At 40.2% G+C, this 24640-nt stretch overlaps 2 protein-coding genes across 2 annotated transcripts; both read right to left on the bottom strand.

Annotated features, from left to right (window-relative positions):
* Positions 1 to 1244: 1244 nt before the first annotated feature.
* LOC124136849 lies at positions 1245 to 9205 on the bottom strand. The gene is made up of 6 exons (XM_046502897.2): positions 9088 to 9205; positions 8595 to 8734; positions 4439 to 4517; positions 3085 to 3256; positions 1801 to 1918; positions 1245 to 1497 (listed from the first exon to the last, which is right to left on the bottom strand). Exons 1-6 carry the CDS (start codon positions 9183 to 9185, stop codon positions 1292 to 1294), a joined length of 813 nt encoding a protein of 270 aa, XP_046358853.2. The 5' UTR covers positions 9186 to 9205; the 3' UTR covers positions 1245 to 1291.
* A 682-nt stretch (positions 9206 to 9887) lies between these two features.
* LOC124136817 lies at positions 9888 to 24381 on the bottom strand. Its single transcript, XM_046502866.2, has 7 exons — positions 24350 to 24381; positions 19868 to 19979; positions 13400 to 13635; positions 13147 to 13237; positions 11034 to 11156; positions 10488 to 10625; positions 9888 to 10180 (listed from the first exon to the last, which is right to left on the bottom strand). Exons 2-7 carry the CDS (start codon positions 19974 to 19976, stop codon positions 9888 to 9890), a joined length of 990 nt encoding a protein of 329 aa, XP_046358822.1. The 5' UTR covers positions 19977 to 19979; positions 24350 to 24381.
* Positions 24382 to 24640: the final 259 nt, after the last annotated feature.

Raw genomic sequence — 24640 nt, forward strand, 5'->3', positions numbered from 1 at the left:
ATTCGCCGAAGGGAGATTTTATTCTGGGGATGAATATATTTTGTGACACCGGCCTAATTCCGAGATTTGGACTAGTCTATTTTACTCGAGGGGAAATAGGTTGTGCGCTCAAGTAAATGTACTCAAAAAGAAATCCTAACAAACGCCTAAATAAAGCGAAAACGATAAATATTGGAAAGAAATTGAAAATAAAATAACTTTGGCGCTAATAAATGTACATTTAAGAACACATCCCTACACTAGAATAAAAAGGACTGTTCCAAGAGTCAACAGTTGTCAAAACCCTACTCTTTTCCTTCAAATATGTATAAATATAAACTTACATGAAAAAATACACGAAAAGCTACTCTAAGTATTAATAAACAATATAAAGTACAACTTATTACCTGAAGAGTAAACCTCCCATACTTTTGACAATTTCTCTAATTCGCTCGCTCCGACTCTTTCTGTTGAACGCATGTGATCGAGTGCTCGTGCCGAACGGGCGGAAATACAATGAGTTAAAAAATACTATCTACCCGAAACAATCGATATAGTTAGAATGTATTGATAAGTCTTGGTCGACAAAAGAAAAATATATAATGACTTACGGCCGAGAAGTACAAAAAGACAGCTTAAGCTTTTAAATTAGAAAATGTATTACAAAATTATATATTGAATATTTCTTCACAAAATTAATTCAATCCACAATACGCGCTGGAATGACAGAATATGACAAAATACAGTTCTAACCAACTATACGGAGAACTATTATATTTATGTATTGTAGAGTTTGGTGAAATAAATTTAATATCTTAATGTGACACTTCCATAGTATTACATTTTTCTCTCGAACGTGACGTTTCCGTACAGGTACCAGAAGACAATCAACCAAGCATAAGAATATCAGCTAGGAATCGGGGACCTCTGTCAAGACGTAGAACTAGCAAACGCATCTGAAATCAATTATTATAGGTAATCATGTCTTTATTTGGGTCCAATGCCACTGCAATTGGAAAACATGTATTATGTCGTATGTGAAGAATAGCCCAGCTGTGTTCTGTTATATCTATATTTACTTCTATTGTTTAAAAAGGCCATGGTCAAGGCCATACCATGTGACCTTTCTGATTGTGGACATACAATGTATGTAATACGAAAACGAATTTGCTTTCTACCATAACAAATTACGACTGAAACACGTAAAATGGATCTGCAAATTTTATTCATATTTGTATTAGGGACGATTGAGTTGTAGTAGCTATGTACTCATGAGGATACGGGATTTTCGCAATAGATGCAACGGACGGCATTAGTATTGTGGTTTGTGAGAGCTCTTCTCCGTCTTGAAGCCATCCCCGTCAAACTCCTTACGACGCCTACGTTTCATGAGAAGGCAGCTGAGAACGATTGTCACCAGAAGCAGCAGCACAACAATGACGGATGTGGCGATGATGGCGACGAACATGGTGGGAGTCGTGTTGCACTCCGCCACAGACGGGGCTACTGCTTCAGCGCCTGGAAAAATATTATGGATCCGTGTAGATACAGTGAGTGAGTTAATTAGCCATCCTTTGACTGTGTGTATATATAGAGCTATGGAACTTACATCTACAGTTAATGAAGGTAATAAAACTACGGTCTAGATGTAGTTTCGTGTTTCTTGATTGCAGCCTTTTACTCACCGCGATTAATGTATTTTTAAAAAGGAATATATTCTTCTGTGTATTTTTCAGCTGAACAGGTGTCACGTTCTAATTGCATAGTGATAAAAAACGTCAATTTCATTGTAGCAGGTAACAGTCAAGTGATTCGAGCTACCTTGAGATTCGGATGCAGTTTGTCCACCTTCAAACCTAACTCTAGCAACGGCGTTATTCTTGTTTGGTTCCTCGATGGCCTGGCGGCGCTTCCGTCCTGCATCGTTACATTCGGTTTCCTGAAAAATGTCAAGACTAGAGACAAGACAAGACAAGAAGTTTATTGTATGAAAGGCAACCGGCCTATATACAAACACAGACACAATGTATACATACTTTCAACATATATGTGCGTTCTAGGAGACATTCGTATTTACAAGTTCTTGCCGAATATTGAGTGCTTGATGGAGAAATTGAGCTAAACTGTAGATTACACCAGAAGATTGATTAGACATAAGTGATACAAGGGATGTGGTACATTGCTGTTTAAGGTATTTAGCGGGTACAAAACGTTTTCGGATATCTTGGTAAAACTCACAGATAAAAAGTACATGAAATTCGTCCTCAACACCCATATCACATAATGGACACAAACGCATAGATTTTAACGTATTTTGTCTTCTTACGGTATTTACTCTAATATCACTCAGCCCCATACGAAATCGCGTGAATGTTGAACGAAGATTTAAATTACAAAGAACACTTAAATATTTTTCAGGATCCAGTAAGGATTTGAATGATCTATACACATCATATCTGCTACTTGCATTTAAATTAGACATCCATGTTTGATAAAAGGTATTTACAATTCTTTCTTTGAACATATTTACAAACATACAGGTGTTACCAACTCCTTGATAAATCCAAGTGGAAAAATGTCATAGTGGGTAACTTAGTATTAACGCCGCATTGAACAGCAATCTAGTTACAGCACAGCGTGTCAGCAATGCAATGTGGGGGGAACGTGATGCAGTTCTCGGACGTTTACTACTTTTGTCAAACACATGAGAATGAGTATGGCACTGACAAACCTAGAAACACTTACAGGGCGAACCGGGATTCGAACCCATGATCATAGGTTTCAAGCGTGCCCAAGGGACGCAACTCTGCATAACGAATTGCAGTGCCTTAGACGACTTGGCTACCCATGCCCCCGAAAAATGGCAGAAATGAAACTAGTTACCCTCGTCTATCTAATTCTGTAGAATATATTGCCTAATTGTACATTACAAGCAATCATCAAGGCTTACATCTGCATTAACATCAACAGACGCATTGGTATTTATTTCAACTTTGTTCACAAACGGACCCCAAAATTGTTTGACATATTTATGGTGCAGTCAAATTCAGTTTCACAGAATCGCTTTAAAGGGCGGGGACTGTGGGTTTCCTTCCTATATCGTACCAGGTTGCAGGATGACTGACTAGCAGTTGTACACAGGTTATATTCGATGTCAAAAATAATTTCAGGGGGCCCTGGAGTGAAAAACCCTGGTTTGTATTCCATGCAGATTTTCTTGGCGTTAACTCTGTACGGCATCCGATGTATGATGGAGTCGGCCCCGACATCATTGCAACTGAAAAGCAACCCAAACATGTACTATAACTGTGGATAGACATATACTTCGTAGAACCTACGTGACCTGTGTATAACATAATGCAACAGATACGACTGATGTGCAAATACAAAGAACAATATGACTCACAAATGTATTACATAAAGCAAGCATGTTCCGTTATAAGAGAATTCATACGAATTGAAAATGCCATGTACTTTGGCAATAAGCTTTTCTGTACCCAAAATATGGACCTGCTTTACAACTCTGTGTAAAAGTCTCTGTCGAAAGGGTCTAGTGTTAGAGCATCCGCCCGGAGAGCGGAAGGTCCGGGGTTCGATCCCCGGCCGCGTCATACCAAAAGACGTTAAAAGATGGTGCTTGTCTGGCGCTCGGCATTAAGGGGCTAAAACAAGGACTGGTCGGCTCGGAGTCAGTATACTGTGTCTGAGTCGGGTATTCATGTTAAACTGCGGCATGGTATCTCAATGTGCTAGCACTATAAATCGGCATCAGTCCAGACTAGTACAAGCAGCCACTGACACACGCGTGCATGCACGTCGCTATATAAGTTCAATAATCTTGGACGCGACATTAAACCCAGTTTCACCTCACCTCACCTCACCTCACCTCTATCGAAAGAATGTAAGCTCTGTAATAAGCATGTTTTCGACTTTAACAGTTGCTTATATCAGAGAGAATACATTTGATCTTTTCTCGTTGAGTTGGTGACGTTAAAAAATATGTTGATTTCGAAAATGCAAGAAGAAACAGATATGTTATCACCTTTATTTGAGGCTGAAAGAGAATTAAATCACAATATCGACTGATACATCTGGGAAACTATCCAACGTCAATTCGCCTCATATCTGTACAAACTGGATAATCTTTTGATACATATCTTTGAGTGAATATCTGACACCGTATACCTATATGAATTTGATAAGCAGTGTGGAATTGTAAATAAATTAAGCCTTTTTATTTTTATAATGTTAACCACGTGTTATGGAATATATATTTTCATTGCAATCTTCAGAGTTACATCACGAAGATCTCTCTCTTTCTGTCTGTCTGTCTCACTCCCCCCCCCCCCCCCCCCCCTTCCCCCCCTTCTCTCTCTCTCTCTCTCTCTCTCGTGTCATATAACCTTACATATCAAGCAGAAAACAAGCTGCCTATATAATATGCGTTATACACCCATACCCATCAGAATAGGTCTGGACGGATCTCGAGGAATCTTCGTTACGGGCGGTGATGAGAAAAAGACCCACAAAATCGTATGCTGAAAGTAGACCAAAAACATACAGAACATGCTCAATCCAATCTCAGAGTTTGCTTTGTTGTCCGCATGGGGTACTATCCCAGCTATATGAAGGCGAACTATGAATAATTCAGTCTGAATCACACAAACCAGCGATCAGTCTATGACGTCAGGGTACGATGACATGCAATCAAGCAAGTCGAGGTCCGGGTAACACTTGACAAATCTTCTTTCAAAAATTTAATTTTGAAAAACGGAATGATTGAAAGCTCTTCACCGCTTCTTTCTTTTCACTTCCGAAATTATCTTTAAAGTTGGAAACCTGAAATCACAATTCTTCTTCATACTTCTTACTTCCGAATACCATTTTAGAAAGATGAAAAGGTCGAAAGCTCGACTCTCACGTCACACCTCCTTAAAAATCTGCCCCGGAAATAGAAACCTTATATGCTTGAATTTTCTGCTTACTTTTAATTCCTATTTCATACTTCGGAAAGCTGAAATTTTGGTGTCCATTGTTTCATTAATGAACTTCCTTCTATCAAAAATAAGAAAGAACAGATTTTACGACATACACTGTACATTCTCGTTTACGACACTCGAGATGTCGTAAGTTCATATGTTTTGACATATAGATGCACTTGCAGTGTTAGAGATAAATCTATTACGCCTTATGTATATAAGAGAAATGAATATTTTACAGCAAATCTACATCCTAAAATGTGTCAATGAACCCAGAATTGTATATTTTATATCTCATTATGTCAAATATTTAATCTTCAATCTTGTTGCTGTACATTAATGGGAGGATGCATGACCTTTATAAATACTGGATAAAACAGTCTCTCCGTTTGTATTTGTCAGTTCGGCATGTGAGTAATCACATAAAATCACAACTATTATGCTTTGAGTTTACCCGGCCCCAATATTGTTTTCATGTTCAGTCTGCAAATATGTGTTGATTATGTTCTAACTAAATTAATAGTCAATATTACATTAATCAGTTAAAATCTACACATAATTCACACATGACGAGCAATAACAGACTAGGTCTTGTCTATATGAATGAGTAGGCAGGTGAGTGCCATTTTCTCGCCAGTGCAATGATTTGACAATAGTTTATAATTAACGCCACTTTTAACAGTATTCCAGTTTTATCACGAGGTGTCAGCTAAATGTGGGAGGAAAGCCCGAAGTGATGCAGGTCTCAGACGTTTACCACGAGCACGGGTATGGTGCTGACAAATCTACATGTATGCTCACACGCAAAAGAAACGCAAGTGGTTTTAAGAAAATAGGTAACAAACACGGAACCATAAATTGATACGAGTTTTAGCATGTAGTGAAGCCTGATTGTGTTATCAATATTTTTGGTTGCATTTTGGAAGCCCCGAGTAAAAACGCAACATAAAAAACGCATCGCCAAAACGCACCATTTCAATGATTATGTGGGTATCATGCACCCATTTCTCACGAAATAGAAAATGCACGTACTGTAGTGGGTATAAAACTGTGGCCGATTCTTGGACCTACCACTCCCCGGTCAACAATGCCACGCCAAACTCAAATTCAGAGAAACCAGGCTATCGGACGTTTGGAAGCTGGAGAGTCTGTCCAAGATGTTGCCCGTCATTTCAACGTTAACATAATCACAATTTACCGTCTCCTACATCGATGAAATGCTACACAGACCACAGATGACTTCCTCGGAGCTGTCGTCCTAGGGTCACCACACCTCGACAAGTTCGGTAGATTGCCCGTCAACACCAGCGACATCCTTTCCTAACTGCAAGTGAAAGTGCTCGACAGACCATAGGAACACATAATCAACACACGTCTCCGTTCCAACAACCTCAGATGTCGCCGACCAGCACGTCGTCCTGTTCTCCAACCACGGCATTGACAAGCACGACTTCAGTGGGCACAGGGTCATCACAATTGGCGTCATCGTGAGTGGAGGCATGTCATCTTCTCTGATGAAAGTCGCTTTTGTGTCTCCCATGCAGACGGAAGAGTCAGAAATTGGCGGCGTCGAGGTGATCGTTTCGCTGACAGAAACGTTGTGGAAAGGGATCCATGGGGTGGACCTAGCGTCATGATATGGACAGGGATTGGACTTAATGCGAGACTTGGACCCATGTGCTTTCGGAATGTTGGTCAGGGTCGGGGACACGGCGTCACTGCTCAGCGGTATATCCACCAAGTGATCAGACCCCACGTTGTTCCATTTTTTTGCACGACATCAACAACACAACGCTCGTCCCCATGTTGTCAGAGCTACCATGGCCTTTCTGCAACAACGCAAAATCCGTGTTCTACCGTGGCCAGCCCTCAGCCCTGATCTGAACCCCATCAAACACTTGTGGGATGAGGTTCAAAGGCGTCTGTACAATGTACGCCCAGTCCCCACAACTATAATCTACGTACAGCTGCTCTGGATGTGTGCAGGAGGATCCCTAGGGCCTTAACAAATCGTCTGATCCACTCAATGTACAGGAGATGTTTGGCAGTGATCAATGCCAATGATGGTCACACGAGGTATTGACTGACATTTTGGGTATTGACTCGAAACTGTGTAAGCCCTTAACAATTGAAAAAAAACAATTATGTCATCTGCCTTTTAATCCATTAAACTGTCTTCAGTCAATTTTTTTGTCAATCTTGCCCTTTTAGTATTTCTTGTCTTTACTGTTGAAAATAAATAACATGTATACTGCATACTCGACTTGCGTTTCTTTTGCGTGCCCAGGGGACGCAACTCAGCACAGCGAATCCCGGCGCCTTAGACGACTGGTCCACCCGTGACCCCTCAATAGTTACGAGCTTTAGGTATTACAGTATCAATAATTACTAAAATTTGAACATAATGCGCGATCTGCATCTGCTCGTCTGTCATTCATCATAAATATACTGATGTCTAAAAGAAACTTTACTCTCGTTTAAAAAAACAAACGACGGACGCATGAAGTAAATTGTTTTGAAAAGATCAAAATCTCAACAAAATCAACATTCATGTAGTTTGAACTTGTGTTTTAAAATTTTTGTAAGTTAATTTTTAAGTGGAAAAGTTTCTTTTGGCTGTCAGTTTATGTGAAACTGTACACGGTTGTAAGGGGTTATGGATTGTTTTCAATGCATTTTAAAAAAGCATCAACTATCAAACACTCATATTTTACAGTAACCCAAAACCTGTGAATTTCACTATATTACGATTTATTTTTTTTCTAAGATATCGTCAAGTGAATCGAATGTTTAAAATTTTACCTGGTCTAGTTTTATGACATCGTATTTATGAAGAGATAACATAAACATTTTATCAAGACCTAGTTGGTTTAAAATGAGTTGACAGTTTCACGACGTTTATTAATGACTAAAGTCAACGTATGCTAACCACTGTTAGCTGAAATCTGGATAACTTGGCTATATTCTCGCGTACAATTATAAAATGTGATTTGTGTCATCGTAATTAATTCCTGTATTGAGCGTTGCTATTCAAATTACGAAATATTTTATATACTGACTTATTTGCCAGCGTAAGGAGATGGATGAGTGATATCATCGTTTTAAATTATGAAATGTTATTATTTTATACACAGGATGTTATAACCATGTTGTTATCATGTACCCCATTCATACCCCCCTTTTCCCAGTCTCCTCCCTCCCTTTCTCATTTAAAAAGAACCAACGGTAACGAGCGAAACAAACCCTTCGCAATTTTCGCTTTCCAAACTATGAAATATGTTGCTGAAAATTGGCAGAAAAGTAGGGCTTTCAGGGTTTCTTATTCCTAAAACATGTTAAAGGAAGTGGGAAGTTAGACAGGATGTTGACCTTTCGAGGTTTCAATCTTTCCATTCGGTGTTCGGAAGTAAAGTGTTGGAAGTGGCGTTGAGCTTTCAAGTTTCCACCATAAAAACGTAATTTCGGAAGTGAGAAGTAGAATGCGGTGTAGACCTTTCAAGTGTTCCCCGGACCCACCGAGTCTGACTATCCGTTCCATCATATTTCGTCTCTTACAACAAGCATAGGTTACTGGGAACCAATTCTAATCAAGAATAATTTACCAGTGAAAATATGTTGACCTTTAGATTAACGTACCTTCGTCTGTTACAGCCACACACAGGCTATACACCTGGTTCATGGGGACCGGCTCTTCAAGAGGAAGGCCGTTCGATTTCAAAAGGTTAAGTCGAACTCCAAAGAAATCAGTTGTCTCTGTCTGTGTATTGAGGAATTTCCTGGACATACAAAAACAACATCAGCGTGGCTCTCTAGGAGGGACATCACAGGTACTGTACTTGTAAACAAAGCAACGGGATTACTAAGAGACTTCATTCTATTATAAGTACTCATCAGCAACGATAGGGTTGTTTTGGAAGGCGCGACTATCTCCGTCTCTCCTGTGCCTCATTCGCAGTTTAATTTAACGGAACAGCAATTCTTGACGTCGTGGTATACGGTCTAAACACGAGGTTATATTGGCTAATTAGTCCAGGGTAGAAATCATGGTAAGGAGGTATCATGCAATGTATCGTATCGAAACTGCTATTAATGTTCTGTGTTATACGTACTCAAAGAACTGTACACTCACGTGGCAGGGTTTGCCTCAATGGCATGAGTTGAGATGGTCTCGCGTACCGCATTCACGCAACAGGACGCATAGACAATCTCATCACTCGCTGTCCTCATCGAGGGGTTATATTGGATGTAGTAGCTCATCGTGTAGCACTGGAAGAAAGAAAAACAAGGCGTAAGATTTCCACGGACAATTATTGTCTGTTTTAAGTGACTATCGTAGAGTGAAAACTTTTCGAATGAATGAACTGTCATGGTTTTATGCCGCTTTTAGCAATACTCCAGGAAGGCTGTGCAGTGTGCTTACCCGGGACAGTGTGCTTACCCGGGACAGTGTGCTTATCCGGGACAGTGTGCTTATCCGGTGCAGCGATGACTCATCGTTACACCACTGTCACAAGCTGAGTGGGCATATCCAGACAATTTCAAAAATAAAGTCTCGTAAAAAACGTACGAACGACTAAAAGTGTTGCTCATATTTTTGTGAACTTCAGTTTCATGGTAATGTGACGACCGCTTTTTCAATGGAACAGCTGCATGTCGTGTAAACTTCACGAACAAAAGGAAAAATGTGTGACTGGTAGAGCTCTTGTTTATGTCGACTTTTAGATCACGACATGCTCACTTGCCTCACGAACAACTCGTGTCCCCACGGAAACTTAAGGTTCTTTAATCTCGCTTTTGTGTGGATTATGTTTAACGTTATAGTGAGTTTGTGAGTGAGTGAGTGGCGAGCGGTTTAACCTCTTGGCTACCCAACCGCCCGATTAACGATTTACTACTGCGACAGATATACCAATGAATAGCAATCACCAACTACCCTGTCGTTTCTAATCCTCGGTAATATAACGGAATGCAGAAAGAGAAACATGCCTCTGCATCTCCTTTAGCTTCGATGGTGTACGTCCCACAGTCTCCGCTGAAGCCGACAGTGATGCACTGGCCACGTATGTCGGAGGGGATCCTGTCTTCGGTGTCAGTGATGTCCGACACAAGCTTAGCCGTGCATTCTGTCGAGATGTAGCCGGAGACAGTGATGAGAGGGCTGTCAGTGTGGATTGGGTTGAAACACACAGTCATCTTGTTGTTGTCACATGACGTCACGGTTGCTATAAAAAAGTAAAATATTTGTTTTACTTGAACACTTTGTTTCATAAAGTCCCTCGCAAGATGACTTTGCTGCACGTAGGGGCGACGTCATCATGAACGTGTACACGTGTGCTACAAATAACGTTTTTACTTGCAGTTGTCAATGATGTCAACAACACGTGTTTCAAATGTGCAGACGGTGTTAACAATAATCATTATACAGAAAACACGGCAGGCATCTCCTTCTTCACTCATGTCATGTTAGCCTGACTAATTTATATATCAACCTGCTCAGATAGAAACCCCTGCTTTAAGCAGCGTGCTTACTGCGTTTGATTTCACACGTGTCGTCATCGCCATTGTAATAACCCAAGTCGCAAATGCAAAATCCCGCTCCGGTCACAGACACACAGCGTCCATTGGACCCACAGTTCTTGTCACTACACCCTGATCCGTCAACATCAGCTGCAATGAGAAGGTGTTAGTCAGTGTGAAACGCAGCACCTCAACTCCCCAAATTACAACATTACAACCCTTACCGAAAGCCTAGTCGTCATCTAATATTGACCGCGGTTGCAATGCAATTATCAAGTTCCGGTAGCTAGAACATGACAGATGTTCTACATACAAAGTAGGGCCCTGCATTTCTTATAACTCTTTTTATAGCGCCTTTAATTCGGAGTGAGTTCATATTATTTTAAGCCTCAGTAAACATGAGTCAAGCCTCATCAAAGCGGCCATTAAACGAGCATATGAGGTAATGGAAGAGTGATACACACTAGCAACGATCAACTATGGGTTAATTCAGAAGAAACTGCAGCAGTTCTCACTGATGAAGCTGGCCCAAAGCATTAGGATGTTAATTACACCAACCCGTAACGTATCCACAATTATCGCCCCCGAGGCCAGTAGGACAGGAACACAATCCCTGGTCTGGCGAACAGTCCCCTCTAACACAGTCTTGGCCAAAGCGACGACAATTGAACGGCACGGATGCTGCAAACACACAAACGGCAACGTATTATTATTATCATTATTACAATTCATACCAGTTTCTGATATAATAGATGATATACTTATCAACACGTGCTGTATGTCAAGGTCATATCAAATGCCAAGACCAATCAAACATTGTCATCGTCAATATGTCACAGATTGTGTGTACACTGCTTCCCCCCATCACCCATGAATACATACAACGGTAACCTCCCAAAACCCCTACATCCCATTTTCCCTACAGCTTAAGACAACAAAGTTCACGGTCCAAGGCACTGCTAATCCCTAGTCTGTTACCTATTTCATACAATGGAACAACCCAAGAAACACGAATAGATTGAGATAAATATTTAATTACGATTATGATATTATTCAAAATTCATAATTCATTATAATAAAATGTTCATTTTTCAAAATTCATAATACATTATTATTAATAACTTTCCTTTAAGTCCCCTAATCCCCTAAAGCTCTACCCCTTTCATTTCTACTACCTCTACTCCAGACCTTAATCTCTCCTTTAGGTGAGTTCATAATGCCAGACAGGTAAATGCCGCGTGTTGTTTTAACTAATTGTAGGGGAAATGGGATGTAGGGGTTTTGGGAGATAACCCATACAACCGTGCTGTAATTTACTGTGTCGAAGTGACGTCTATGTTAAGTAAACCAATAAATTGAGGCCGTTCAAAACTTAGGGAAGTCACCTGGTCGTGAACGTTGAATGAGCTCTACCATTGCCTAATAGTGAAGGAATGTTGTAGATGGCCAAAGTGCAACAGAAACGTTGAAGGAAAAATATTGCCGTTTGTATGATGTGATCTGAGTGGTGGTTGTTTTCCCTCTTGCCAAAAGCAGGCCGTGGTTTGATTCGTTGTTAAGAAATAGCGAGTACACCGCAAGTGCATGTGTTCATAGTTGATGGAGAAACGATGTTTATACAAACCCGGGAAGTGTTGTCAATGACAGGCTGCTGGTCATGTACCAGCGAGACTGTGCTTTTGAAATACATGCCCGGCGTTACGCCGTACGGAGCAGGCATCTATGTAATTAAACTGGACGTGCATTCACGTTTCTGTGTAAGGTGGCAAGAGGCACTAGACATGTGCTTTCCCGAACTGCACAAGGGAAGGCATTTTCAGCTTTGAAGTACATGTTTGCTTAGGCTGAGCAGACGTTAATGATATTAGACTAACATAATGGTGGTATACACTTTAATCTTGGGCCCCTACAAAAAGGAGGTGGAGGGGCTGACTCTGTTTTTGCAAATGCTTGAAGACACTGTTGAGTTGGTGAACTCATTTCCTCTATATGTAACCTCCATATGTACGACCACAGCTTTATAACAGACGTTCACTGCCACGTTCATTTATTACCCACAGAGGCAGTGAAACCATTGAAATCAGCTTTGGTAAGACTCATGGGGAATACGTTTTATTTTTCACGCTGATGTCTCACAAAATTAACATAACAGTGCGATGTTTTCTGTGCTTTGTCCCAAATGTGAAGATGATGTTATTCATATCTCACTGACTGTTTTGTGAAAGGGAAACCAACATTATCGATAACGATCCCCACGGGTAATATACTACTTAAAAGAAGTTAAGAAAACCCGATTCTTTCATATTACTATAGCTAATGTGTCATGGAATGGCAGATTAAGTATAGTAATATGAAGGAATCGGAATCATGGCATGGCATGTTAAGTATAGTAATATGAAGGAATCGGAATCATGGCATGGCATGTTAAGTATAGTAATATGAAGGAATCGGAATCATGGCATGGCAGATTAAGTATAGTAATGTGGTTTAACAAACACATTGTCATCTCATCCTACCGGGTACCCATTCACTGATGGGTGAACAGAGGCACATTTCGAACAAAGTCATCTGCCCAAGGAGACGCCACACGTGTGTTATGTAAACACTCAAGCAGTTAATAGGTAATATACGTGGTTCATCTTTAGACGTTCACAGATGTTAACACACTTACAATCATCATCTGTGATGAACCCCTGAACATCTTTGTTTTCGTACCCTCCTGCAGATAGGGCAATACTGAAGGATTCTGTACTCTCCACATTCTGGAAGTCGAGTATATATTTGAATCTTAGCATCAATCAAATCAGATATTATAGACATCAGTATGGAATTACTAACGAAAGCAAGAATATAAACTATTTGATAGAATACCATGAGAAGATGACTGAATAATTATACAGATCAAAGGGTGTTCGTCTACTTACCCGATCATCAGTTATTGGTATTTTTAGTATTTGTGTTGTGTCTGTTGGGCCGAAGTTGATAGACGTGACGGTTTGCGAGTAATCATCGGGCGCCCTAGCAGTCCCATCTGTGTAAGCTACAGTCACAGTCAGGGTTGTTGTGTCGTCGTCAGGCCTCCCCACTGTAATGGCCAACTCACCTAGACTCTCGGAGATGTAAGTCTCATCATCGACAGTGAAAACTTCTAGTGGCACAGCTGTAAGAGTGGATATGGTTTTAAGCCGCATTTAGCAATAGCCAAGCCATGTCACGGTGGTGGGACATCGGAGACTTGAATCCACTGCCTCCAAGATTACAAGAATATCAGTATCAGAACAGCATGCAGTCCAAACAAATTTTATACTGCATTATTCATTCAGGAATAATCAGCATTTAAAGTACAACTCCAGCAGCGTTTGGACGTCCACAGGAGGTAGGTATATGTACAACATTGACATTAGGGCGAATTCAACTTGATGTTATGTACTAGTTCAGACATTTTGAGAGAGCTCGGAGGCATCTAACCGTTCTTGTGACGGCTGTAGGCTGATCAACCAGATTCAGATTCAGTTATACTCACAGAAACCACCACCGTTGGAACATGAGCATTTACAGGTGTTATATTACATGTTATATGTCGCTATATTAGTGCAATAATCTTGGACGAGACGGTAAACCCCATTTCACCTCACCACATGTTATATATATTATATATGAAAATACAAAAAAATATCAACATGACGATCGAGTGACAATGTCAGCGGTTCTTTCAAATTAACTTAAATAGACATACAATATATCAGGACAAATTTCTTATATCTTTCATCCTTTTGGAAGATACAGTTCTACAGAGTTTATAAATATTTGTCCACAAGTAGTTTTTTTGGGGAATATACAGAATTCTTTGTTGGAGTAGAGCTTTGCATCTGAAAAGATAGTGAAACTCGTCTCCTACTGAAAGTGAATCACAGAGAATGGAGAGTTGGTATATTCTGCCATCGGCCAGTCCCAACTGGGAGGTCATGATTTGAAGTAGGAATTTTAATATCTGCATGTACTTGCTTTTAGGGAGTAACAGATGACTCTCAAAATTAGGATTTTGCTTAGAGTGTTTATAGTATATACCCTTCGGACTCGACACCATGCGTTCTCTCCACTTTGTATAAACTGATCCTTAAGTATCTGTTCGACCGTGAATTTCGTAGACCTTGGAGAGTATCGCTGAAAGGTACAGTGCCATCTGCATATAAGAGTCCTATCAAATGTGTCCAAACCTGGGCCTCATTATCCGTAAAACAGTCGATATTTATTCCTTCGCATTCGTTACCGATTAAAAAAGGATTCAAGGTCATTCAGAAAGATTGAAAGCAAAAGGGGTGACAGATTTTCCCCTTGCCGTAGACATGGGAAAAACTCTGATAATGTTACATGTGATTTTATCAATGATTTTCTATTCATGGACATAGTTTTAACCAAATTTACTCGAGACAGTTTCGAATGCTTCTGTGAAGTCTATATTGTCACAGGAATGTTTTTATTCTTTTGAGTTTATAATATCTGTGTAAACATATGAACAACAAATACATAATCTGTCGTTGAAAAGTACTTTCTAAAGCAAGCTTACGCTGATGTTATAAGATCGTTTCTACTAAAAAGAGTTTTAATCGGCCATTTAGATTACTCGTAAATAACTTACCGAATCAACTCAGCAATGTTATTCGCCTATATGAATTTGGGTCAGATGGATCACCTTTATATCATCACTAAAATACTACATCTCTTATATTTCCGTCTAAAATGTGACCATTGAAACCACGTTTATTCTTTTTTAAATCAAAGAAACTAGCAATGTCCGGTATATGTCTCGTTTCTGTTGTACCTTGTATGTTTACTATTTTCCAAAATTCAATTGGCTGCTGTTCAATTCTTTTACGAAGACTTCGGTCATTTGGTTAGTATAATTTCGAATATGCTTGTCAATGCATTGTTGAAAAGCTATCGAAGACAGTCGCGACACACTTTTGTTTCTTAATGTATTATTTTTTTTAAAACGACGATTCGCTTTGTTTAACATTTTTCCTCCCTTTTTGCATTCACTGCTAACCATGGTTTATCAAATGTTATGAAAAGGGGTAGGCACATACGGGAAGCAATTGCATTTGTGTCCTGACATGTTGTTTGTCCAATGTGTCTATCAGTACCCAGTCGTCGATTTCCTATAAGTAAATTCGGATATTTACAAATATCAATCAGTTTATTCCCGAAGTTATTTATCTTGGTTTTATCCTGTGTGCCCGTAACCCTTGACAAATTCAAGACTTCCAGTATAGATTCAGGCTCAGTGTCTTTTCTTATCTCAATTACACCTAGATCAAATTCATCAAATACATAATAATCATATAAATCATTTGTTCTGGCATTAAAATCGCCGATGTTTGTAACATAATTACTATTTGAGAATATGTCAAGTATATATTGTTCTATTTCAAAGAATGAATCGTACTTTGACGCCTCTGGGAAGGATTTAGGCATTACCTAAGTAGAGCTCTTAGTCCAAATTAAATAATGTTCTTCCGATTTTAATCCATTGAATCTGCTCCTATTTTACCCCAATAGGAGTGATATAATTTACATATCTCTTTCTAATTGCTATACCTAAACCCACAGATTTTCTTCGCGCCCCGGATCTATTATGAAGAAATAGAGTATATCCATCTATGTGTAAGTCATCCAAGGAATCAGTTTTTCTCTCGTTGAAGGGCATATTATGTTTCATTTTTAAAGCAGGTTATTGAATGTCTTATACCCTAATCTTGTTTATACTACACTCGGCAACATGCATATAAGCTTATGAATTTCGTGATATTTGTAATAATATCAGTTCTTATAACATCATCATCATAATCGTCATAACAATAATAATATACTGAACAACAAAAGTTCCTGTGACATTGAAAAAGATTTAATGCAAAGTAATTTTTTTTACCAAATCTGAAATAATTTCGGTTTGCAACAGATAAAAGACTCCTGTAAGTGTTTAAATGGTTTAATTTACCATACTGACTTCAGAAAATGTGAGATTTCATAAACAAAACCTGAACATGCGCAAATGTCAATTTACAAAATCAATAGCGTGTGTCTCCACCTCTGGTTGCGATGCAAGCAACACATCTTCGTCTCATAGAATGGACCAGGCGTCGCACAAATTCCTGTGGGATATCTGTCCATATCTGCTGGAGCATGTTTCGAAGTTCCTGGATTGTCTGTGGAACACGTGTTTGACGTCGAAGGCGCCGATCCATCTCATCCCACATGTGCTCGATTGATGAGAGATCAGGGGAGCGAGCCGGCCAGGGGATGACATTTATGTTGTTTTGTTGAAGAGAATCCTGAACAAGTCGAGCAATATGAGGCCGGGCGTTGTCATGTTGAAAGGCCATGACGACGCAAAAACGGTAGAACAACAGACAGGGCCGATGATCTCGTCGCGGTAGCGCTGTCCATTGAGATTGCCCTCTACCATTATCAAACGGGTCCTCTGTCTTGCTGTAATCCAACCCCATACCATAACGCTTCCTCCCCCGAACCGATCTTCTTCCATGGCACAATGATTGACGTAACGTTCACCTCGACGTCGGTACACTCAAATCCGTCCATCGCTGTGGCTGAGGTGAAAACGAGACGCTGTCAGCACCGCCGTAGACGTGCTTAATGGTGGTTTTCTGTCAAAATGGGACGTCTGGCGTGTCTCCTGGCGACAATCCCTGCACATCTGTGGCGGCGGCGCACGGTTTGTGAAGATATTCGTCAAAGGCCAGGGATGCTTCTTGCAGTCACTGTTGCTGGCTGGAATCGATTTCGTAGGTGTGTCGTTCGAATCCAGTTGTCTTGTCGATTATTGGTTTCGCGTGGCCTGCCACTCCGAGGATTGTTTCTGGCAGCATTCGTCTGTTGCCAACGTTGCCATAAACACCTAATGGTGTTTCTATGGACGTTAAGTTGTCTTGCAACATCACGTTGACTCGATCCTGCTTCAAGCAAACCAATGGCTCGCAGGCGCTCATTTTCGGACAGGCGTGGCATTTCGTATTGTTGAATAACTGCGTAATGTTGTTGTTTTCTGAGTGGTTGTTGTCAGCACGATGCTAAACAATGCATATGGAATCCCATTAACGCACATGTTTTTATAGCCATTCTTAGGTAGTGAAATGCATGGGCCGTGCATAAAAGTCAACTTTTGCATGGAATGCATGCTTTTCTGTAGCAGTTGCATTCTTGTGACTTGATTCCATACATGTACTACAATATTGAAAACCAAACGTCACTTGTTTGAAAAATACACTAAAACATTGGTGTCACAGGAACTTTTGTTGTTGAGTATAAGGTGTGGGACATAATCTCAATGTCAGCGTTGATTTTGTTGATGGTTCGATACTGCTGGGCGGTGCAGAAATGAGTGTCAACCAAGCGAAGTGCCAAATCAAATCGGCCCTCAAGGAGAAGCTATCTGAACGACCACTGCATCGAGTTTATGTGCAGTGTGTTGAGATGGTCAGCAACCCCCCTGAGTCCTTTGCTTGGATGAAGGCGGCTGGCCTGAAAAGTGAAACAGAAGGTTTTCTGTTTCCTGCTCAGGGCCTGTCACTTCCCACTCGAAACCACCAATGTGTGATTTTGCATCAAAATGTAAATATGAAATGTAGAATATGCAATGAATGTAATGCGACTGTCCAACACATTGTCAGTGGATGCCCAGCTTTGACACAAACACAGGGCGCCATGGAACATGATCATACAAAACTCTTTGGAATAGGCCCGTATACAGCCTCAGACGTATCCAGGCCAACAAACCTGATATTGTCCTTTTTGATAAATCCAATGAAATTATTTATATTTTGCATTTTCTGTCCCTTTTGACACTAATGTGTTTGACAAGATTCAGGAAAAACATGGCAAATATGCGGACCTCGCATTCGAAATGTCACGCTTGCGCCCCAAGTACCAAATTGTCCGACTTCCCATTGTTCTCGGTGCCTTAGGTTTGGTACCTCCCAATCTCATTAAAATGAGATCTTGGTACTCGCTGCCGCTAAACAAAGATCTGAGGACATCCCATTACGGGTTACGTCAGAACGACCTTTCGCGAACTTTGACCGACCACTGAAATGACTAACAAGAAGTCGACATTAGCCAATTAGAAAGCAGCTTTCTCGAGCTTCACGGCACTCGTTTCAACCTGGCGATTTAAATTTCAGACGCCTGATTAAGATTTTAAAAACTGAACAAATGAACATTCCGGAATGTCTAATATATGGTTGAGGTTGTATGGCAGTGTTTCCCACATACTGTGCAACGCCTTCTCCGTTCAAATATTTATCCCATAGCAGCGAGAGAAAGACGATAATGTTGACGGAATTTTCGCACGGGCCGTTAATGTCGTTATTAGCACCGACAAAGATCAAAGCAATAAGTCCCAAGCACTAGGCAGACAGGTTCCTTTTGTTATCTTATTAATTTTGTGGTCCTCACATGTACATATATATGCTCTCTGCCTCATGGCATTCATTCACCTGATGAAGGAGTAAGCATGTACTCCGAAACGTTGTTTTCCTCATAATAAGGAGTTGACATCCATATTGTATTCTCCTAACGACAATATGACCTTGTACGAAAAATGGTATTTGCCTACACAATAATGCATCAACTGTTGATAGCTCAGCGTGTATTGTCACTACACAGTTCAAAAATCTGACCAAGGTTGACCTTCTTGGAGATTGAGATTAGTAACCGATCTAGCGATTACTGTCCATCGGTTGAAGCCCTGTAAGCTCTGTATTGACCTACTCCCATAATAAAATCCAAAGGATACAAACCCACCAATCCTGTTAATACAAACACAAATTGGTTTCATCTCGCCCCAAACTGTGTTAAATACACAACGTTATTACTGGGCATGGGGCAATGTTTCCTTACTGGAGGTGAGGTGTATGTCCGATGTGGGAAATCTGTGTGCTGAATTTGTCCGGACCGAGAGTGTGTTAATACTACAATAGACCGAACGAAAAACATCAATCTGGAAGCATCACTATTCGGAAATAACTCAATTTATCTGCAAATAGTTTGTGTGGCGATTCGTTTCAAAATGCGAAAACAAAACATAATCAAACAAAGCTTTAAACGGAAACATTTCGAACATGAAATACATGGTTACGTTTTTAACCCGGACACGTAATTAAACATGTCAGGTGTAGAGAAACATGCATATTTAGTAACATTGATGCAGTTAAAATCCGGCAATTAAAATAACAGTCTAATGGTTTACTGTTGTATGATTAGAATGTCAATAGGTATTTAGAAATACATTTACATCTCATTTGAATTCTGTTCGATAAAGACAAATTTTATATATGACAGAAAATAGCTACTTTGAACATTTCTCTAAGCCTTACCCGGGGGGACAGCCTGTCCTAGGCCTGAAGGAACATGAGCAATCATCAGACACAGGAGCAGCGGGACACAGATACGAGTGAGCCCCAACGGAACCATCCTGCCAGGCATATTCTGAAATATAACATGTATATTTGTTCTGAATGATGATTCACACAAGTGACTTCTTTCTGAGAAACATTTTCAAAAGACAATGTTTTAAGCTGTTTCATGTTGAGTGAATTAAAATAATGATTTCAGTATTTTGCAGAATCCGTGCTGTGAGACATTGTCCAACACAAGCATCATGCATTCAACGACCCTTCGATTTACCCTTCTTTTATTCACATGTGTGTGGTTTGTCATTTGCATTCGACATGGGTAAACAGGCTAAATTTCAAACACAAAACATTCTAAGGCAACCGTGTTTTCGTTTGACCAGCATTCAGGGACAGTGAATTGGGTGTCTTGGCCAATCTTTCTGAGCGTACATGTGCTCTCCGTGACAAGATCTATGCTCCATACAGAGGCCCACAAACCATAGTAGCGGTATTCATATTCGTCTCATCAACAAGAGACGGAACTATGGGAGGGATAAATTCGCGTGCGTGCGTGAGAGCATGCGTGAGTGCGTGCGTGCGTGCGTGCGTGCGTGAGAGCGTGAGCGCCCGACTTGACGCTGGTCGTAGATGTTTTTCCGCTTCGGGTAAACATGGACATGGTTCTGACAACCTTTGATGATAAATAATAAGGGCGAATTCGAAACCACAATCAACACAATCGTGTATGCTTTTAGCTCTGCCCCCTCTTGCCCCGATATTTCTATTGAAATGTGTGGGCACGGGTGGCCCAGTCGTCTAAGGCGCCGCGATTCGCTGTGCAGAGTTGCGTCCCTTGGACCCGCCAGAAACCTATGATTGTGGGTTCCAATCCCGGTTCGCCCCGATTATGTTTCTAGGTTTGTCAGCACCATACTCGTGCTCGTGGGTTTCACCGAAGTGTTAAACGTCTGAGACCTGCATCACTTCGGGCTTTCCTCCCACATTAAGCTGACACGCCGTGATATGACTGGAATACTGTTAAAAGCGGCGTTAAACCCAACGCACTCACTCACTCACTCTGTTGAAATGTCACATCTCAGTATGTGTTCCAGTTTTGAAAAAGAGGAATTGATAGTCTTAATTTTGTGAGAATTCAGCTGTAATATGAAATACACTCTTCAAAAGAAGTTAAAAAAACAATCGATTTGTTCATGTTACTACAACAGATTAACAATAGTCATCTGAAGACATCGCGTGTCTTTAACGTCTTTTGAACAGTATATATGAAATGTTGCACCCACGAGTAATTGTAAGACACTGTGCACAAATGTAGCTGTGTGTATGTGTGTATGCATATGTGTATGTGTGTATGTATGTAGGTATGTGTGTGTGTGTGTCAATGCATAGGTACATGTAGGTGTGTTTGTGCATGTGTGTGAATGCATGGGTGTATGTAGGTGTGTATGTGTTTGTGTGTACATATGGGTGAATGCATAGGTGTATGTGTGTATGTGAATGTATGCGTGTGAATGCATCGGAGTATGTGTGTATGTGTGTGAATGCATAGGTGTATGTATGAGTGTCTATGCACGTGTGTGTATGTGTGAATGCATAGGTGTATGTATATATGTATGTATATATGTATGTGCGTGCGTGCGTGCGTGTATGTATGTATGTTTTTATTTATGTGAGTGCATGTTTGTGGGTATGTGTGTCAATGCATAGGTGTATGTATCTGTGTATGTGTATGTGTGTAAATGCATAGGTGTGTATGTGTGTGAATGCATAGGTTTATGTATATTGTATGTCCATGTGCATGTGTGTATGTGTGTGAATACATAAATGTACGAGTATGTATGTACATGCGTGTGTATGTGTGCATGTGTGTGTGTGTGTGTGCATAGGTGTATGTATATGTGCATGTGTGTGAATGCATATGTGCATGTATGTGTGTATGTGTGTGAATGCATAGGTTTATGTATGTGTGTATGGTGTGAATGCATAGGTATATGTATGTGAGTTAATACATAGGTGTATGTATGTGTGTATGTGCATGTGCGTGTATGTGTGTATGGCTGTGAATGCGTAGGTGTTTGTATGTGTGTATGGGTTTGAATGCATAGATGTATGTATGTGTGCATGTGTGTGCATGTGTGTGTATGTGTGCATAGGTGTATGTATGTGTGCATGTGTGTGTATGTATGTGTGTGAATGCATAGGTGTATGTATATATGTACGTGCATGTGTGTGTATGGGTTTGTGTATTAAAGAAGCTAAAATCACACCCCATTTTAATTCTGGAAGCCCATTTGACCAGGAACTCTCCACGCGGTCGCCAGTCTCAGACAAGTGTTTTACAAATTCAACAAGAGTTTGTACTAGGGAACAAAATGATTCTTTCAATTCGAAAATATAAACTGTGTCTCCTGTTGCGTAAGGTATACACGAGGGAATATGCCTTGTGTCATAATGGCACTAAACATTTCAACATACATATCTTGTCATGAATTGCAAAAGGAACATTGACAGGTTGTATTTGAATGATGCTAAGGAAATACACACGGACAATCTGCGAAGATACAGGAGATAATGGTGCTCTGTAACATGTATGTGGACATATATAACATGGAAATCACCCTCCGTTCTGTTCATACAATTTACATGAAAAGACAGTGGATACTTGTCATTTTGTTGTTTAGTTTTTAAGACTATATAAGCTTTATAAAGGATGATTGGTATGGCGATGTTTGGGCGATAGGAGGAGGATACATATAGACTCGTCACTTGTACGGCCCCTTGGGCACGTCAGAAACCTTTGCGTGTGGGTTCGAATCCCGGTTAGGCTCGAATGCGTTTGTAGGTTTGTTAGCGCCATACGCGTGCCCGTTGGTAAAGGTGGTAAACCTCTATGACTTGCAGTCATCCTACATTAAACTGACACGCCGTAATATTTAATAACACAAAGTGATATAAGCTACTATCATAATGTATTGTAAACACGACAGTGTACTCTAGTACTACTAGGCTCTTGTACAACCGTTGTTAGTTTATGATGAAATAAATAAAACCATTCGGTCTCGATCACCGACGAAACAGATTCAGAAGACAAAATATTGGTGAAAATTATTTGAATGGATGACTGAAGATCAGTGATGACTCCAGGTGCTTGAGGAAAGGTAAGCATGTCCTGTCCTACCGGTAGAACCCGTCATTCACACAATTGTTTTAAAAACTTTCTTACAGCGTTTGTGTGTTGCCTGGCACCGAACATCCATGCAACAACGGCCTGTAAACAATTACCAGTAACGCGTTATCGTGCCCACGACTTCAGCGACTAAACGTTCCAAGCGCTAAAAACTGACCATATTTTTTGGAGACGAGAGAGTTTTTAACCAAACTTCTATAGAATGTAAACTTTGTAACAAACACCCGTACAATTATGACAGACACTGTATTCTACTCGTTTGAAAAAAGGATTTCCTTTCTTTTCTTTGTTGTTCAACGCCACACTCCGCAAAATTCATCGTCGCGGGAATTTTGTCTTTGTACCGTCGTTATTAGTTTATAATGAAGTGAACATAGCCACATCCATGCGATAGATTGTGATGCGTAGAAGTGATAAAAACCAAACTGCTGTGCTATAATATCCAGACAGCATACCCTACCCTATGTACGAACATACAGATTGCAAGTAGAACACTAGGTTGAACCTTTGACTTTTAGATGTTAGATAAAACAGTATAAATCTATCGAAAGTCAGAGGAGTATAGTAAACGTAAATGTTATCACAACTTCAACAAAACGGAGAGTTGTGAAGTGTTGTTTGAAATAAACAAACAAAAAACAATTTCCCGTGTGACACATGCAAACTGAATATAACGCTATTTGGTGTTATGAAAACAAATGTAGCTGAGGCGTGTGTCAGGCTGTTCAACGCAATTTAATTGGAAACGTAAAAATCCGAAAATGTGTATACGGTTCTTAAATCTAGATTAAAACCTGATGTACAGAACATCGCGTTATGTTATTCCGATGCCATCAGTAACCTAATTAAACTACATCAGGCTTGTTGAATGAAGTCGGCCCGAAATTAATAAATTATTACAGAATATATAATAATATTAGCGACAAAAACCTGTCCATGTTCATGAGAAATCACTGCTAAAAGCAAAGTCTTTCAATGACATCAATGAAAACACAGTTGACTTCTGGATTTCTACGTTTATCCTTATTTGATTGATAAAGGTCCAAGCATCTGTACCAATCTTCGCATTGAAATAATATGCAATTGAAACCCATAAGTCCACTCTGTTTCAGAGAAGTAACCAGTATTAGAGCTCGTCATTTACGTCCAGTACTCATTAATCATTAACTTCCAGAAGTTTCAAGTTACGAATGTAATAGTCAAATGCGCATATTAAAGCTGCTCAGTTGGGAGGCATTTGGTTGCGTGCGTCTACTTACCCCGAGTTGCTGTTTCTCCTCTGCAGATGACATGCGCCTCCCAGAATAACTCTCATCCTGCGCATCTTTGGGTTATATAGATGCTGCATGGATGGCTAAACACTGGGTTTCAAAACTAGGACAATCTGAAGGAACAATTATGTATGTGTGTATTGGCTTCCCTCAGTGTACGACCAGATGTGCATGGGTGCCAATAGATACACGTGTTTATTAATCACTATCAAAAGGTCATGACACCAGGCGTGGCAAGTAGGTGAATATACCTGCACCCAGTGACACCCATCACAATCA

This window comes from Haliotis rufescens, unplaced genomic scaffold (genome assembly GCF_023055435.1).
Source record: "Haliotis rufescens isolate VD_foot unplaced genomic scaffold, xgHalRufe1.0.p SCAF_31, whole genome shotgun sequence".
NCBI lineage: Eukaryota > Metazoa > Mollusca > Gastropoda > Lepetellida > Haliotidae > Haliotis > Haliotis rufescens.